Source organism: Mus musculus, chromosome 4 (genome assembly GCF_000001635.26).
Source record: "Mus musculus strain C57BL/6J chromosome 4, GRCm38.p6 C57BL/6J".
Classification (NCBI taxonomy): Eukaryota; Metazoa; Chordata; class Mammalia; order Rodentia; family Muridae; genus Mus; species Mus musculus.
In genome coordinates, this window is record NC_000070.6 from 62,408,705 (window position 1) to 62,427,000 (window position 18,296).

Consider the following 18,296-nt stretch of genomic DNA (forward strand, 5'->3'; position numbering starts at 1 on the left):
CTCGACTCCAGCCGACCTTTGGCAACTACCATTCCCAAGATACTTCGCACGTAGTACGTTTCTGATACGTTTCCGGCCAGTGACGCACTTCCACTTTGCTAGGCGCGCGGTTCCCGGTCTGAAAAGTAGAACGCGGATTTGGCTAGGGCCTCGCGTCTCCGCCGCCCGGCATGGCCTCCTCACGAGCCTCCTCCACGGTACGGAGCTCTGGATCTAAGCTCAGGCCTGCCCTAGAGAGGCCGGGGGTTCCCGTGGGAAAGGGCCGTTACCTTACGGGTCTGGGCCGAGGAGGAGGAAAGCTGAGGGACCCTAGTGTGGACCTTAGTAGCCTTTTCCTGATGTCTTCGTGTGCTGCAGCTCTCTTTGCACTGCTCTTACTTAAGTCCTGAGCAGAGACCACTCTTTCTGGCTGCTCCAAAACACGGTGCTTTGGAATCGGGTTGTGTCCTGACTTAAGCTGTCCGACTCGTACTTACTATGATGAGGCTTCCCAACTTGTAATCGGCTCTGAAAGTATTTGAAATGTGTATTCCAGTCACATCGTGACTTGGTGCACCTAGAGCCACCCTGATTGTTTAGGTTGTTTTTAGTGTCTGCCCAGCAGTGAGAAGTTATTTTCGTAAAACCGGAGATTGCTTTTCCAGTCGATTAAAGTAACGGGCCCCAAAACAACCAAGACACTTCAGGCAGAAATTGATTGGTCGTATTTGTGTGCCAAACTTAACAAGAGCCTTAACTCGCACAAAGTCAGTTTCGACTTTCTCCTCTAGTTTTGAGAGGAAAGAAGATGAAAGTGCAGCGTTAGCTTCATTCTTTTGGGAAGCATGGTTTGCTGGAACTAAACCTTAGTCCGGGTCTTTGATTTAACAGACAACCAAAACCAAAGCGCCTGACGATTTAGTTGCTCCCGTTGTGAAGAAACCACACATCTACTATGGAAGCTTGGAAGAGAAAGAGCGGGAACGCCTGGCCAAAGGAGAGTCTGGGATTTTGGGAAAAGAAGGACTCAAAGCCGGCATTGAAGCAGGAAATATTAATATAACATCCGGTAAGATGCAAATTGCAGGTCATTACCCCCACACACACACCCTTTTTTAAACAGTGCTGGGAATCCAACCCGGGTTTTTTTTTTTTTTTTTTTGCATGCTAGGCAACTGTTCTGCCACTGAGCCATACATTTCCATCTCCCCCCACCCCCCACAGTCTCTTACCTTTGACCTCAAACTCCTCCTGCCTCCTTCCTGGTCGCCACCATGTACTTTTGATGATTCAATATTCTGATGAACACCTTCCCAAACCACATAGTATTAGGTTTATAGGCCAAAACCTTCTATTGGTCTGGGGAGCTAGTTCAGGTGCCAAAAGCTTTTCTCTGTGACCATTAGGACCTGAGACTGAGCCCCAGAACCCATGTTTTTTTACTGGCTTGTTTTTCCTTTTTCTAAAAAAAAAAAAAAAAAAAGTCAATGTGGTGGTACCTACTTAGAATGAAATGTTGGGAAGACATACTTGCAAACGCGTGCAACCTTACCCTTCTGTTTTCACCTTTGAGCCTGTGACTTTACCTGCTTGACATCATCCAGTGAGTGGATTTCTTGTATTCTCTACAGTTCCTTGCAGGAATGACTCGTGGTCTCTGTAGACTTCTTGAGTGGATTTGTCTTTGGGAGATGTAACCTAGTTCTGGCATTGGTTTATAACTGTTTATAGAATTCTTTCCTTTACTTTTCTAGGGTTTTTCTTTGTGTTTTCCTTTTTGTTTCTGTTTTTCAAGACAGGGTTTCTCAGTGTAGCCATGGGCCAAGCTGGCTGGCCTCCAACTCAGAGGTTCTCCTGCCCCTGTCTCCAGAGTGCTGAGAATAAAAGCATAAAAAAGAATAAAAACCACTACCTGCCTAGTTTAACTTAGTTATTATAAGTATTTAAATGTGCACACTTTTTCCCTGTACACATATACTATTCTTAAATGTCTTCAAGCCTGTCTCACTGGGGGTTAGGAGGGGCGAGGGGTTGTGGGTTTTAAAACTAATCGCCATAGTATCCAAAAAGACTTACCTTGTTGTCAGAGGAATCCTGTTTTTCCTGGTCATTATTTCCTCTCACTGTGTGTGAATGCTCTCCTGGGGGTACTGTTTTAGCAGGTAGGAGTTGGGCTTTCCAAATAAGAAATGTTCTAAGCTATAGAAAGAGATAGTGAAATAAATGGAAGAGGTGGCCTGGCCCTCCTGCCCTCAGTTTAAAGCATCACTTGGGTTTATGTGTTTGCTATCATTTAATAAGCTGAGAATTGAAAATGGTAAGCTATAAAAAGTAAGATAGATTAGATACAGTTCTTGCATATGCTTACAACTTTTCAGCTCTTAAAGACCAAAACAAATTTCAGTATTAATAAGATGGACATACTTGTTTATTGATAGAGAATTAAATGTTAACTGAAATTTTAATATTGTAAGTCAGGGCATTTTGAATATTTTTCATAATACTTTGATTCTTTCTTTCTTTCTTTTTTTTTTTTTTAGTTAGCAACTCAGATATTGTGCTGAACTTAACAGGCATACACTGAGCTTCTCCCCATCGTCCAAACAGCAATTCTAAATAAACAAATATTTTAACACGGTATAGTCCAAAGATAAAACTATTTGATATTTGATGCTGAGGAAATTAAATGTTTTCCTTATAACTTTGTACAGTGAAGACATTGCAATTCATCAGATGTAATGGCCTCTGAGCCACTTTGCGTGTGGTGTTCCTTAGTGTCATATGGCATGGCAGACAATAAGTACATTACAGAATTGCACATGCTCAGCACCAAGGCTGCAGCAAAGATACATGGTGCAGCCCAGCAGGGACCCTTCGATATTGCTGAAGTCTCTGTGAGCTCCACACTTAACACTCTATGGCACCTCCATCCAGTTTAAGACACTGTACCGCAGGACAGACTCTTGACTGGCTAACTGTTTCTTTCCCCCGTGTTACCTGTTCTTTGCATAGGAGAAGTGTTTGAAATTGAGGAGCACATCAGTGAGCGGCAGGCAGAAGTCTTGGCAGAGTTTGAAAGAAGAAAGCGAGCCCGGCAGATCAATGTTTCCACAGATGACTCAGAGGTCAAGGCTTGCCTTCGAGCCTTGGGAGAGCCTATCACGCTTTTTGGAGAGGGCCCTGCTGAACGAAGAGAAAGGTGTCCTTTATAAACGTTACATTTGTTATTTGTCGCTGGAGGTACAAGGTTACTGTGGTTACTGTGGTTATTGTGGTTATTGAGGGTTGTGAAGTTGGTGCTGACTCCCATCAGGCCCTTGCCTACTCTGCTGGGAAGTTGCTTGCTGGATATGCTAGGTGATTGTTTTGTTTTCATTATATAAATCCATAATATGTCTGTGTGGAAGCGTGTACAGGTGAGTTAGGATACCCTGGGAGTCCAAAAGAGGGTATTACCTATGGACCTGGAGTTGCAGGCAATATTGAACTACCGGATATGGTTGCTGGGAACTGAACTTGGGTCCTCTGAAAGAGCAAAAAGTAATCTTTTTTTGGTTTGGTTTGATTTGGTTTTTCGAGACAGGGTTTCTCTGTGTAGCTCTGGCTGTCCTGGAACTCACTTTGTAGACCAGGCTGGCCTCGAACTCAGAAATCTGCCTGCCTCTGCCTCCCGAGTGCAGCGAGTAAAGGCGTGCACCACCACGCCTGGCGCAAAAAGTAATCTTTAACCTCTGAACCTGGTACACAAATATTTCATTTTTTGTTTCTCTCTTAGCTTTTAGAGTCATGTGATTTTGTTTGAGCATAAATGCCCCTTGTTCACAGAAGCCTTGCTCCATTACTTCTGCCAGTGCCTTTTTAAGTGTTTCTTATTTGTATGTGTGTGTGTGTGTGTGTGTAGACATATATGTGCTTTCATACGGATGTGGGGGTCATAGAACAACTTGTGAGAGTTGGTTCTCTTTCACCATGTGTCCCAGGGATCTATCTCAAGTCAGCAGGCCCCTTGCCTCCCAGCCGCCCTGCCAGCCTGACTCAGTGTTCTGCCTACCAAGTCCATTGTGCTTTATTATTATGTCCCATAGGTGAATGCCTTGAATCCCAGCTGCCACTACCTTAGCTCGGGGCCACCATTGTGACTTGATTGCTTTAACAGTAAAGGCGAGTTTTCTATACTGTTCTTCCTCTTCTGCCTGCTGCCCTATCATTCTCATTGCAGACCCTTCCTTGGGTAGCGTAAAGGCTCCGGTGACCAGGCCCCACTTGACTTCCCAGCTTTGGCCATCACCAGCCCTTCCCCTTTGTTCCATATTCCAACTCTACTGAAGCGCTTGCAGGCCTAAGCTCACCCTGCGTCCCTGACTGTAGGCCTTTAGAGTTCTTTAACCCTCTGTCTCAACTTCTGTTTTTGACTCTGGGCTGAATGAGTGTTTGACAACACCCTATCTGTAAAGCCTTCCCTGATATCTATCCCACACCTGCTCCCAAGCCTTGGCTCTGTACTTTTTCCATATTCCCTTCACATTATGTTCACCGCTCTCTGGTATTGGTATAATGTACTGCTTTCTGTAGTGTCATCAGAATTATCCTTTAGTTTGATTTTGTTGTTGCTCTTTTAAAAAAAGGATTTATTTATTTATTATTATATCTAAGTACACTGTAGCTGTCTTCAGATGCACCAGAAGAGGGTGTCAGATCTTATTACTGATGGTTGTGAGCCACCATGTGGTCGCTGGGATTTGAACTCAGGATCTTTGGAAGAGCCGTCAGTGCTCTTACCCACTGAGCCATCTCTCTAGCCCTGTTGTTGCTCTTTTGAGACAGGGTCTCTCAATATAGCCTTGGCTGGCCTGGAGCCTACCAACGCACCTCACTTGTAATTCTTATTTTATTGAAATGGGGTCTTAGTGTGCAGCCCTTAGTGGCCTGGAACTCACTTGTACTCAAGGCTGGTCTTGAACTCAGAGAACTCCACCTGCCTCTGCCTCCAAGTTCTGGGATTAAAAGTGTGTGTCATCAAGCCTAGTTCCTTTGGACTATTCTTAATCATTAAATATCCTTAGCCCTTGAATCGGTGCCCTGTGCACCATGGCATTCAGTGGGTTCCAGCTATACGTGGCAGCAGTTGACTCTAAATGGAATAGAGTAATTGCTGATGGCTGGTATTAAGGAGGCTTCAGGTAAAGACTGTGGAAAGGCTTGACGTGCCCACTGGAGTCTTAGGGAGACCGGAGGAGTCTGAGAGGCGAAGAGCAAAGGTGCACAGCGTTTCTCCTATGTTTGGCTTTCCTGTTTCTCCCACCATAGTCACCTGAGGTCCAAAATTACTGACTGGGAAAATGCCAGAAGTAAACACTTTATAAATGTTCATTTACACACCATCAAGCTCTGTCCCTCCATCGGCTGTTTCCTTGCTACCTTCCTATTAGTGTGCACTAGAATAAGATAGAAAGAAAGAAAAACAGATCTCGTTCACCTAATTATAAAAATCTGTTTTGGTTTTTCGTTACTAACCTTTTACCTTGCTAATTTATGAGTTAAACAGTATAAGAATGTATGAGCCGGGCAGTAGTGGTGCACGCCTTTAATCCCAGCACTTGGGAGGCAGAGGCAGGCGGATTTCTGAGTTCGAGGCCAGCCTGGTCTACAGAGTGAGTTCCAGGGCAGCCAGGGCTACACAAAGAAACCCTGTCACGTGGGGGGGAGAATGTATGAGTAGGGAAACAAACACAGTGTGGCTAAGGTTCATTGTTCCCTGTGGTTGTAAGCTTTTAGGGATCTCGACATATCTCTTCCACAAGTGGTGATGGGGCCCTACTGGACCTCATCCATATTGATTTCTGACCTTTTTTGTTACAGGTTAAGAAATATTCTCTCAGTGGTCGGGACTGATGCCTTAAAAAAGACGAAAAAAGATGATGAAAAGTCTAAGAAGTCAAAGGAGGAGGTAAACTGGGAAAGTTCAAGGGCATTCTTTCCAGTGCTTTCTTTGCTAAAGTGAAGAGAGGTGTCTACAGGCTCTCTCTGCCATATGGGACTGATTGATGGCAATAATTGATCATTTTCATGGATTGGGGATGGTGCTGGAAGTGCTCCATTCAGGAAGGAGCTATGCACTCTTGGTGTGACTCAGCAAGAAACCAGAAACTATAAGAAGTCATAGAAAAAAGACAAGGAGTCTGGAGAGATTGCTCTACCCTTAAGAATGCACACTGCTCTTCAGGAAGGCTCAAGTTTGGGTCCCAACACCTGAGTCTAGGAATGCCCAATCCTGAGCAATCGAATGCTGTCCTCCATGGCATTCATTCATATGCATGTACCCCACAGTCACACAACACAGTTAAGTAAAAAGTAACTAACAGAAGGACGAGTGCCTGCTTTGTTCTGTTACTGCACCAGACACCTTCTTTGTGAGGAGAACAGAGGGGAACAACTGTTGGGAGAGCAGGCATTTTCCAGACCTAACGTTTCTTCTGTTATTTCCTTCTCAGTATCAGCAAACCTGGTACCATGAAGGGCCAAATAGCCTGAAGGTGGCCAGATTGTGGATTGCTAATTATTCACTCCCCAGGTAAGCAGAGGTCCAGAAGAAAGAATTCTGTCATTTCAGGGACTAAGAATAGGCATTATACTGGTGGTGCTTATTACATAGGATTGAGAATTAGAGTGTTCAGACCCTTATTGATACTCCTTTAGTGATGATGTTTATGGGTCACAGGGCAATGAAACGCTTAGAGGAGGCCCGTCTCCATAAGGAGATTCCTGAGACAACCAGAACCTCCCAGATGCAGGAGCTGCACAAGTCTCTCCGGGTAAGATGCTCTTCACTCTTGTCCAGTCTCTTAAATTATTAGCTTCTATTTTGGCCCACCCACAGGAGGGTAAAGGCAGCTACCACATGTCCCCTGGTGGATCTGTGCTGTGGCAGGCACCATCAGCTGTGGTGACAGGAGCACTCTGGGCTCACAGAGGAAAGGCGCCCTTCTAACAGCTCAAGCTATGCTTGACTTTTGTCTGTGTTTAGCTGACATAAAAGCTAGTGAGACTATGGTCAACAAGTGGCTTTCCAGATAAGCCTTGGTCCCTTTCTTTCAGAAACTTGAGTGTCTTCTATCAGCAGCAAGCATTTAAAAAGTCTTGGGATTGGTTAAGCTGAAACGTTACCACCATCACCTCGTTCACAACCTTCCCCCACTCCCCTTTTTTCCCCAAAAGTGAAAAAGTCAAAGAACTCTCAGATTGGCTTTCTAATGATCACCTTGTTTTTGTTTTCTTGTTAGTCTTTGAATAATTTCTGCAGTCAGATTGGAGATGACCGGCCGATCTCCTACTGCCACTTCAGCCCCAATTCTAAAATGCTAGCCACAGCTTGTTGGTAAGTTTTGTTTTACAGTAACAGTTTCCTAAATTGGGCATTGGTTCAGGAAGAAAAAGTATCCTTGTCTCCGTTGTCATTTCCTCTGTCCTCTTCCTCTGCTTCTGCTCAGCGGCCACAGCTCTGCCCGCTTATTTGCTTCAGCGGCTTCTGTTGGGCAGTTCTTACTAGTCACAGAGCCATGACGTGTAATGTCTACTGTGTTCTTCGGGTGCTCTGGAGTAACTCATATGGGAACTTTATAGACCAAGTAGTTTTGAGTTTAGTCCAGCTTTTCTTTCTAGCTCTGTAGTCTGGATATAGGCGATCCAAGGAAGTCTTGGTGCCCTTACCTACCATTAGTAAATGTTAATTACTAGTCTCACCTTTGTTTTGCAAGTTGACCTGGACATTAAAAATAGCAGCTTGCATTCCATGATAGTCTAAAAGAGGCCTGAGAGCTGCTGTAGCTCTCCAACAAGCCTTTTGTGTTTTCTGAAGACCTCTGTCAAGTGTATAGGGTCAAGACAAAATTGTCCTTTAATGATGTTACGAAGGTGCCTTTTCCTTCCCAGACCAACCCTGGCTGAGATGCTTTCCTTTGTGTTTGATAGGAGTGGGCTTTGCAAGCTCTGGTCTGTCCCTGACTGCAGCCTCCTTCACACTCTTCGAGGTGAGTTACAATCTTGGGTGGGAGCTCTCATTCTTTTCCCAACAAACTCTGTTAAACGATGAACCTGGGGTTGACACTCAGATACAACACACAACATTGCTTCTGTGTGTGTGCACATGTTCGTGCACTCTGTGTACATATATAAATGCCAGCAGACCACATGATGGTGTCTGATCCCCTGAAGCTGGAGTTAAAGGCATTTGTTATCCACCTGATGTGGATGCTAGGAACCAACTCAGGTCCTCTGCAAGAGTAAGCAGTAGATCTTTTACCTGACGAGCCATCCTTCCAGCCTGTGCATTACATTTATATTTGAATGGATGTGTGTGGTTCTCTCTCTCTCCAACACCAGAGTATCATGACTTCACATTCATGCAGCCTGTCTTCCTGTCTACCATACTCTGGCTTTGATAGCATCTAAAATAAAAGACACCAAGATTTTATGTTTTATTTATTTTGATTTGGTTTAGTTTTTGCGAATGGACTCTTACTCTGTTTCCCAGTATGGCTTTCAATTCAGTATCCTCCTGCCTCAGCTTCCCAAGTGCTGGAGTTAACATATACAGTCCACTGTGCCAGGGTTTTTGTGTTTTGTGTTTTTTGTTTTGTCTTAAATTTTAAAAAAAGAAAGTGGTTTGTTTCAAACAGTTTGGGGAGAAGGGCTAGAGAGATTTGTTCAGTGACAAAAAATGTGTTCTGCTCTTAGAAAGACCCTGGTCTGAGTTCCCAGCACCCATAACAGGTAGCTCACAGCTCTCTGTAGCTCTGGCTCTAGGGGATCCAGTGACCTCCATAGGCACCTGCGCTCCTATGTACATACACGTAATTTAAAAATAAGTTTCTGGGCATGGTGGCACATACTTTAACCCCAGCACTCAGGAGGCAGTGGTAGGTAGATCTTTTTAGGTTTGGGACCAGCCAGGTCTTCATAGCAAGTTCCAGACTCGCCAGGACTACAAAGAAACACCGTCTCAAAAATACATGTTCCTTTGTAGTAGTTGAATAGTCACTTCAATACTGTGTTCACATTCCCTGATAGGTACTTTTCCATGCTGTTCATAGTAGCCTTTCTTTGCTTACAGCTTACAAAGAGGTGAGAGCCTTTTAATTTGATCTATCTCCTGTATTCCTTTAGGCCATAACACAAATGTAGGAGCAATTGTATTCCATCCCAAATCCACTGTCTCGTTGGACCAGAAGGATGTCAACCTGGCCTCTTGTGCTGCTGATGGTTCTGTGAAGCTTTGGAGCCTTGACAGGTGATTGCTGTTCTCCAGTCCACACTGCCATCCATAAAGCAGATAGGGTGGCTGGGCCTTCAGGCCTAAACATGTGACATGTAGTCCCAGACATGCTCTAAGAGTCCAGGGTACTCACAGAAAATAGAGATAACTGGACCTTTCTTCTCCAGAGAAGGTGTGCTGAGATGTTTGTTTTCCTTGATGGCTTTGGCTTAATTTTTGCTTTTAGCATAGTAGTTGCTGATTGCTGGCTCCCATCATTCTAAAACAATTCAGTCTGACCCACATGGTTGGTTAGCATTGGAGAGATGCACTGTTTTGTAGATAGGCTAACGATGATCGTCTTGGTGGCCTCAGGTCTTAACACACAGCCACAGAGAGGGAAGGGAGGGTCTGTCTGTCTGTCTGCCACTGGTGTCATCCTCTACCTAGGATGTGTTTTCCAACCACAGCACATTTTATTCTTCATGTGGGTGCTTTTACTAGTCCACTCGATGTGAACGCATACTGTGATCTAAAAGACATTTGGATGCTCACTTTCCTTTCCTGGAGAAAGCATAGGAAGGGTTTTTATTGCAGAATTTTCTAAGAGCACTAATTAGCATCTACAGTCTTTGCCAGATAGGGTCTCCACTCCTACTGGGCAAGTTTTAATTGGCTTCCGTAGTACTTGGCGGTGCTTCTCCCGTGGGCACTGGTTGGGTCTGCATGTGCTCTGACAGCGAGTGTTCCCTTCTAATTGCTCTCTTTAGGCTCATGTTTACTTCCTCTCTCTGCTGTTTGAGTCTTTCTTTCTGTCGTTGCTAAGAAGCAGAAACTAATGGCTGGCCAGAGTCGCTCTAGCCTAGGATCCCTTTAGATCTTTGAACGGGCTAAGGGTTAAGAAGGATTATCTTGAACCAAAACTGATTTCTGTATCCACTTCTCTACCAAAGTCTGTTTTCCTTTTGAATCCAAGCACTGCTTTGATGCAGTGGCAGTCTGTTGCTCAGAAACCTGAAGGACTTTTCTCTTATCCTAGATGGAGAACTGGTGAACTAACCAAATTGAGAAAGTGATCACTGTGCCCTGTGGTCACAGAACCTTAGCAAGTAGCTTAAATTATTGTTATCCCAAAGATTGTAACTCATTGCAAGGATGGTTGCTAATTAGCACAAAGCCTTGTGCAAGGGGCCTTCAGTCCCCTGTGCTGGGTGGTGTAGCAAGGACATGGCAATGCCTGTATACAAACTAGAGCGGGTTGGTCTGCACAGCAGCAGATAAACTCAGTGCAGCTGCATGGCTCTCGAGATGTTTTAATGCCTGTATGTTTGCTTCCTTTCAGCGATGAACCAGTGGCAGATATTGAAGGCCATACAGTGCGTGTAGCTCGGGTAATGTGGCATCCATCAGGGCGTTTCCTGGGCACAACCTGGTAAGCCATCTGTTACTGTCCAGTTTGTACAAGCCTGTTGGCTTTGATAATGCTTTTCATTATCTGCCAGGTAAATTTTTAGAGCAAGGATATTCAATTAGAACTTTCTCAAACTTCAGTAATAGAAGCAGAATAAAAGAGTATGCTATAGTCTGGGCAGAGTATTTTTACTTTTATATCTCACTGAGTGTGCTACACTTTATACTGAAATCTCCCTCAGATGGGTGTGATGGCACGTATCTATAGTCCTAGCACTCACCAGGCTGAAGGAATAGGATCACAAGTTCAGGGCCAGCCTGGGATACATGAACTATTAAAAATACAACAGGAGCCAGGCAGTGGTGGCCCACGCCTTTGATCCCAGCACTTGGGAGACAAAGGCAGGCGGGTTTCAGAGTTCGAGGCCAGGTCTACAGAGTGAGTTCCAGGACAGCCAGGGCTACACAGAGAAACCCTGTCTGAAAAAAAACAAAAAAGTATAAAATAAAATAAGAGCTAGGTGGTAGTGGCCCATGCCTTTAACCTCAGCACTCGAGAGGCAGAGGCAGGCCTGGACTATAGAGCAAGTTCAGGACAGTTCTTGAAAAAAAATTTTTTTTATTTTTTAAGTAAAATTTCTCCCTGCCGACATGTTGGCTTCTTTTTCTGATTCTGTTAGGTTGGTTAGTGAGACTCTTTCATGTTTAAGCGACATACAATAGAGTGTGATTGTTTTATTATACAATTCAACCTTGACAAATGCATTCTGCTTCTGACCCACACCCTCATCAATATAGATAACATTTCTCTCACCCTACAGAGTTCTCTCCCATCCCTAATCTCCCCTTCCAAACAACCTCTGATGTGATTTCTGTGCATTCTGCCTGTTTGTACCATTCCTGGTGTTGAGTTGAATTGAGTTGAGCTATAATCTGTTGTATCTGAGCCACAGTTTCTTCATCCTCCTGTTGATGGGCACATGGGCATGTTTCTAGGTTGTAGCTAGTCAGGATAAAGCTGCTGTAAATGTTCTTTTAAGGTGCATGGGTGTTTTGCCTGCAAGTATGTCTGTGTACCGCATGTAAGTGCCCACAGAGTCCAGAAAAGGACATCAGATTAGAGGTACACATGGTGTGAGCTGCTATGTGGGTGCTGGGACTTGGGTCCTGTGGAAGAGCATCATGTGCCATCTCTCCATCCCCAGCTATAAATACTCTTACTGAAGCTTTTTGTAGATGGCTGGCTGTCTTTTCCCTTCTCTTAGGTAATTACCTAGGAGTACAATTACTAGTTCATGGACTGGCGGTGTATAGAGTAGATGTATATTAGCTTTTTAAAGTATTTGGGCTGCCAGGCAGTGGTGGCCCACACCTTTAATCCCAGCACTTGGGAGGCAGAGGCAGGCAGATTTCTGAGTTTGAGGCCAGCCTGGTCTACAGAGTGAGTTCCAGGACAGCCAGGGTTATACAGAGAAACCCTGTCTCAAAAAACCACAAGTAAAGAAAGTATTTGGGCAAGCTGGATTCAGTGCTACACACTCACAGTCCCAACATTCAGACAAAGATCTCAAGTTTAAGGCCAGCCTGGGCTTCAGAGTAAGACCCTGTTCCCCAGCATAGAGTCTTAAAAACATCTGAGCTCTGCCCACTCTGGTTCGTAGCTGTGTTGGTGTTTGCTGTTGCCGATCGTTCTGTTTTACCCATTGTAAGCACGTGGTAATATTTCTGTCGGTGTTCCTATCCTGATGGTGGTGGCACTGGAGTGGTTTCCCCGTACACTCACACATCTTGCTTGTCTTTGGTGCAGTCTCTAGCTGCTTTGCCCTTCTTGAGTTTATCTATTCTGTATTTGTAACACCAAAGCTGTTTGCAACCCTCATTTAAGATTTTTGTTAAGAATTCCTTTAACACCTTTAATGAAAACATTCTGATCGTACACATTTGGGTCTGTTTCTAGATCTGCTGTGTTTATTTTTCTTTAACGCCCTAATTTCAATTGAGACTCCAGTAAATATGCAAATGCCTGATAGGGCAAGGCGTGCAGCGGCAGAATGAAGGGGGAAAGACAGTGCCATCTTTGCTGGGCTGAACCCAGGGCCCTACACACACCAGGCAAGGCCTCCCTACTATTGAGCCCCAACCCCTACCCCCCAGAATTCTTTTTTTAAAAAACAGCCACTAAAGTACAGAATGTTCATGGTCTCCCAGCTGTCGCCTAAAACAAAGTCTTGGTGGTGAAGCATTGTTCATTGTTCATGTCAGAAAGGCCTTTCATTCATTTGTTCGTTCTTTCTTTCTTACCTTTGTTTTTTGGTTTTTGGGTTTTTGTTTTTGTTTTTTTAAGATTTGTTTATTTAAGCCAGGTAGTGGTGGTGCACGCCTTTAATCCCAGCACTTGGGAGGCAGAGACAGGCGGGTTTCTGAGTTCGAGGCCAGCCTTGTCTACAGAGTGAGTTCTAGGATAGCAAGGGATACATAGAGAAACCCTGTCTCGAGGGGGGGGGGGGGAATTTATTTTTTTTTTTTAGTATACAGTGTTCTACGTGCATATATGCTGCACACCAGAAGAGGGCACCAGATTCATTATAGATGGTTTGAGCCACAGTGTGGTGGTTGCTGGGAATCGTGCTCAGGACTTCTGGAAGAGCGGTCACTGCTCAGCCATCTCCGCAGCCTGGCATTTCTTGTTAGTATGGTTGAATGAAGAGTTTCGGGAGCCTGAGCTGAACTATGATTGTTTATAGTACCTTGTCATAGTAGACACTTCCGTCTGCTGGTTGATCGTTGGTGTAATTATTGGTAAGTTGGCAAATTTATTCTTATTTATTTTTAAGTTATGACCGTTCATGGCGCTTATGGGATTTAGAGGCTCAAGAGGAGATCCTGCACCAGGAAGGCCACAGCATGGGTGTGTATGACATTGCCTTCCATCAAGATGGCTCTTTGGCTGGCACTGGGTAAGACTTTCTCCACAAAGCAAGACCAGGCAGCTTAGTGGTCTCACCTCTTAGGCAACCCCACTTCCTCGTCAGACTGGATTCCGTGTATTCATACAGATGTTATCTCCTCAGGGGACTGGATGCATTTGGCCGGGTTTGGGACCTACGCACAGGACGCTGCATTATGTTCCTGGAAGGCCACCTGAAGGAAATCTATGGGATAAATTTCAGCCCCAATGGGTAAAGCAAACTAAGTGGATGGGAAGGGTCCTGGCCAGACAATAATCTCTGTTCCTAACTATGATACGTCTGATCCTCAGCTACCACATTGCCACTGGCAGTGGTGACAACACCTGCAAAGTGTGGGACCTTCGGCAGCGACGCTGTGTCTACACCATCCCCGCCCATCAGAACTTAGTGACCGGTGTCAAATTTGAGCGTAAGCTTTTCTCTTGTTCTCAGCCTTAACACCAGACACCCTTTGCTTCATGGAATACATCCTGGCCATTAGACTAACTTAGACATGGAACCTTGTTAAGCAAATTTCAGCTTCCTTCCCTCTGCCATACCTATAGACAGCGCTATGGCAAAGCATGCCTTCTTGAAGCAAAGAGTTCTGCGAAGGCTTCATTTCATTTTGTCCTCCATGAATGTCAGGCACTAACTAGATGCTTGCTGTTACTGAACAGACCATCCACCTGGGAAAAGGCAGCCACACAGCCTTCATCTGTTACATGGTTATCCTCAGTCTGCTCATGACCGTCTCTTATCTTGGAGGCCCCTAGGAATGCAGAATGAATGAGTTCAGTTTATCTGAAATCAGAAATAACCTTTCTTTCAAAATAATGTGTTTTGTCGGGTCTTTGTCTTTTTTCTTTTTCTTAAGCTCTTTCTGAATACTTGAGTTCTTCATGTTTGCTTTATGTCTTCTGCAGCTATCCATGGGGACTTCTTGCTCACAGGTGCCTATGACAATACAGCCAAGATCTGGACCCACCCAGGCTGGTCCCCACTGAAGACCCTGGCTGGTCATGAGGGCAAAGTGATGGGCCTGGACATTTCTTCTGATGGGCAGCTCATAGCCACGTGCTCCTATGACAGAACCTTCAAGCTCTGGATGGCAGAGTAGGCCAGACCACGGAAGGACTCAGAACTTGTGTTCTCACGACGGAGCCATTTCCTCAAAGGAAAAGAATTGTATTGTGTTCTATCATGTTTCCTGCCAAATACCATGTGTTGGATTGGATTTTCACATCAGCCCACTCTTGAGGAAGCCTGTCTTTAGGTGGTAGCAAGCCCTTCGTGGTTAGAACAAAATTCTCATCTCAGGTTCTGCCAAAAACTGTAGATGTTGTATAGACTCAACACTTTTCAGTGCCCTGCCTCCTCCCTCACACTCAGGATTGTGACCGTTCTTTCATTTTTGTTTTTTTTATTTGGCATTTTGAGACAGAATCTGTAAGTATATCCCTGACTGTCCCGGAAGCCTTACATTGTAAGTAATCCTCCTGTCCTGCCCTTCGAGTGATGGCATTATGGAAATGTGCTGCTGTGCCTGGCAGTTGTATTTTTAGTGCTTGAACTTGGCTCTCTATAACATGGTATGTGCTTGGGACTACGGGTGATTCAGCAAGCAAGATAGCTGGACTGGCTAGGCAGTGGTGGCGCATGCCTTTAATCCCAGCTTGGGAGGCAGAGGCGGGCAGATCTCTTGAGTTTGAGGCCAGCCTGGTCTACAGAGCAAGTTCAAGGACAGCCTTTTCTCTACCCTGTCTCGAGGAAAAAAGAAAAAAAAGATAGCTGGACTGTATTTGAAATCTCCCCAGTTATGAGGACATGTCACCACCATTTGTGGCGAGCTCCTTTCCTGACGCCGAGAATGAAACCAGAGCCATAGACTGCAGCTGTGTGATAGCTCCACAGTAAAAAAGATTTTCCCTTTCTGTGGTGTTCACGAAGGATGTTCACTGCAGCTGGGACTCAGAACTGCACACTTGGCCTTGTTAGAGCCAAGTTAGAGCCTCTTCCTTTTGGCTTTGAAGTTTGATATCCTTCATGACAAAACAATCTGGCCATTGTATCCAGATTCAAAGGGGTTTTAAAAACAAACATGATGTCTGTGTTGTACAGCCTCCTTCCTGTTGGTTATTTAAAGGGTGTACCTTATGTATTAAAGAACACTTCATGTCAAAGGAACTGGAAAAAATCCTAATTTATGTTTGGGTGTTACCAAACATAAACTTTTATATATAAATACACACACACATACATACATACACACACACACACACTTGCTGAGAGTAAAATCTTACTATAAAAACTCTTTGAAAGGATTATTTTCTATTTCAGCATTTTGTGAACCTAACCATTTGTCCAAAGAGATCCCCTTCTTTAGTTTTGAGATCTAATGTAATTCTAGGCCTGAATTGTTCCACTTTCTGTTACTTTATTCAGATGTTTATTGTGGTGTTTTTTGAGGGGGGAGGAAGTAGCAGGTTTTTGTGACAAAGGGTCTTACTGTGTAGCTCAGATTGGCCTCAGAGTCAAAATCCTCCTGCCTCTGCATCTCAAGTCCTGTAAGTTGTAGGTGTAAGCCATCAGTCACATCCAGACACTAACAGCTTCTTTACGTAGAGTTGTTGGCCCAGGAGAACACCAGGTTTTCAGGTGTGTCTGGGTTCCATAGTTCTTCCTCATCAGTCAGTGATTGGCTTCACCTTGCTGCACTCCAGAACTGCACGGTAAATCCGCACAGAGCAGTAATTTCAGAGAAGGTTGTGTATAGTGTGAAATTCCCTCTCCAGAATTGGAAGTTTACACACCATCGGCTTCCTGTTCTGCCCTGCTCTTCTGTAGATCATGAATATATGGTATATAACAAAACATTTGGGGAGGGGCTGGTTTCTCTGTGAAGCCCAGGCTGTCCTAGAACTCACTGTAGACCAGGCTGGCCTCAAACTCAGAGATCCGCTTGCCTCTGCCTTCTAAGTTAAAAGTATGCTCACCACACCCAGCTAAACATGTGATTCCAGTCATAACCAAGTATATTCCGTATATGTGGCTGTTACGCCATTCAGGCCTTCCCTTCACTTGGCACTTAACCACCCTTAACCTGTTCTATGAAATTACCATTTTCTTGACATCTTACAGTGTTTGTAAAATGATGAGACTGGCATAGAGCCCTGCATTCGGGATCTGGCACATTTGAGTTCTCTGGTCTGAACCTTACTAGGAACTTAATTTTCGGTTGATCCAAGAGAGCATTCGAGTTGGAAATGTTCCATGTAAGCCTTAGGCCGAGCAAGTGTCTGGGGAAGTAATCCATTTCTTCAACCACTGTAAGAAAATAGTGGATTCTGAATGGCAGAACCACTGTCATTTAACCCTACCTCAGTGGTGCATCAGGCACATTAAGAGAATTCATTCTTTTAAGGTTGCTGGGTGGACTTGAATAACTGCTGAATTACCCAGCTGTAAGCAGTGGAACTATGTGAACCAGTATGAAATGATTGCACAGTGCTTTATGGAGAACGTTGGCCATTGGCAAGACCAGGACCGGGCATGTGGCCTGATTGCTGACTGGTCAGCCTTTTTACCTCTCTGCCTGTGGATGCCATGGACAAATCACTGACTTTATGAACAGTGGACTTTTCCCACTCCTGTGTCTTGATTTGGAGCTTAGCAGAGTTGAATCTTAGGATAGGTGATACTTCTTAGGCACCGCTGCAGGCCTCCGTCCCTAATCTAAGCACACCCAGTGGAAGTGCTGCCAATGTAAGTGGGTGAGACTGCTTGCTAGGATTTGATTCTGAAATATCCCGGCACTGTTGTGCCATTAAACCCTCAGGACATAGGACCTGGCTGGTACAAATAAGTCACCAACACAGGGTTGTCGGAAGTTTTTAGCCCAGCTTCTATCTCCAGCTGCCCTCTGCTTCCTGGTATGCTCTGGTGTGGTGAGCATCTGCTACAGGCTCCTCCCTGTGCTCTGTACCCTCTGAAACCTTGAGCCCCAATCAACCTCCCCTCCAGCTGTCTCTAACAGGTATTGTGGTGACTAACACTGCCCCAAGGTTAGAACTAACAAATGCTAAGTAAGAGCTAAGATCCTAACCCTCTGTCTCAAAAAAAAAAAAAGGAAGGAAGAAGAAAAGAAAATCTGTTCAGTATAACAAACTACTAGTTTTTGGTACTCCCCGGCATCCTGAGAATGTAAGTTGTATTCTGAAGGAAAGGGACTCCAAGGTTAACCCTAGGCTGAGCCTCGGCTCCAGCATCTGCTTCCTTGGGCCAGGGTCTCTGGAGGAGGAGAAATTCCTTCTTGGACTTTTTCCATTTCTTCTCTGCCCCTGTCCCTCTTAGTTCATAGAATATAGAGAGATGTTGCCAGACGTGCTTGCTACAAAGGTAAGCAAAAATGTGTAGAGAAGTGAAGTTGATAGGAAATGTGAGGTTCACTATCAGTGCAATTACCTGATGAGGTCAATGGAGACAGGTGATAGTCTCAGGAGGAAATGTGGGTACCTTTACAGTTTTCTAGTGGAGAAATCTCCACATCGGAGCTTAAAACTGTCTGGTTTTACTAAATCAAAATATAATTTATATATTTTATAATATCTTACTCCTTTGTGCCTCTAAGGAAGTTATAAATAAATAATACTTCTGTGGAAATATTCTTTAGAGCAAATAAAACTGACTCAAGTTCTGATCTCTGACAG

At 44.5% G+C, this 18,296-nt stretch overlaps 1 protein-coding gene across 4 annotated transcripts; it reads left to right on the plus strand.

Annotated features, from left to right (window-relative positions):
* Positions 1 to 57: 57 nt before the first annotated feature.
* On the plus strand, positions 58 to 18,286 carry Prpf4 (pre-mRNA processing factor 4). Of its 4 annotated transcripts, none has more exons than XR_390341.2 (14): positions 58 to 197; positions 871 to 1,048; positions 2,992 to 3,178; positions 5,839 to 5,926; positions 6,471 to 6,550; positions 6,698 to 6,791; positions 7,260 to 7,354; positions 7,948 to 8,006; positions 9,142 to 9,265; positions 10,572 to 10,661; positions 13,474 to 13,547; positions 13,711 to 13,818; positions 13,899 to 14,017; positions 14,514 to 16,027. XR_390341.2 is itself a non-coding variant. In NM_027297.3 (14 exons), the coding sequence occupies exons 1-14, from the start codon at positions 171 to 173 to the stop codon at positions 14,705 to 14,707; spliced, it is 1,566 nt and encodes a 521-aa protein (NP_081573.1). In that variant the 5' UTR covers positions 79 to 170; the 3' UTR covers positions 14,708 to 18,286. The 4 variants fall into 4 exon arrangements, 3 of the variants coding, with proteins under 3 accessions (NP_081573.1, XP_030109630.1, XP_006538312.1); NM_027297.3 differs by having other exon boundaries at positions 79 to 197; positions 13,474 to 13,596; positions 14,514 to 18,286; XM_030253770.1 differs by having other exon boundaries at positions 87 to 197; positions 7,909 to 8,006; positions 13,474 to 13,596.
* Positions 18,287 to 18,296: the final 10 nt, after the last annotated feature.

Bases quoted from the DNA above. Each gene is read 5' to 3' on its own strand.
- Prpf4 (NM_027297.3), top strand. From the start codon at position 171: ATGGCCTCCTCACGAGCCTCCTCCACG. The intron at 198-870 runs GTACGGAGCTCT...TTGATTTAACAG, and splicing joins CCTCACGAGCCTCCTCCACG to ACAACCAAAACCAAAGCGCC. The intron at 13,819-13,898 runs GTAAAGCAAACT...TCTGATCCTCAG, and splicing joins ATAAATTTCAGCCCCAATGG to CTACCACATTGCCACTGGCA.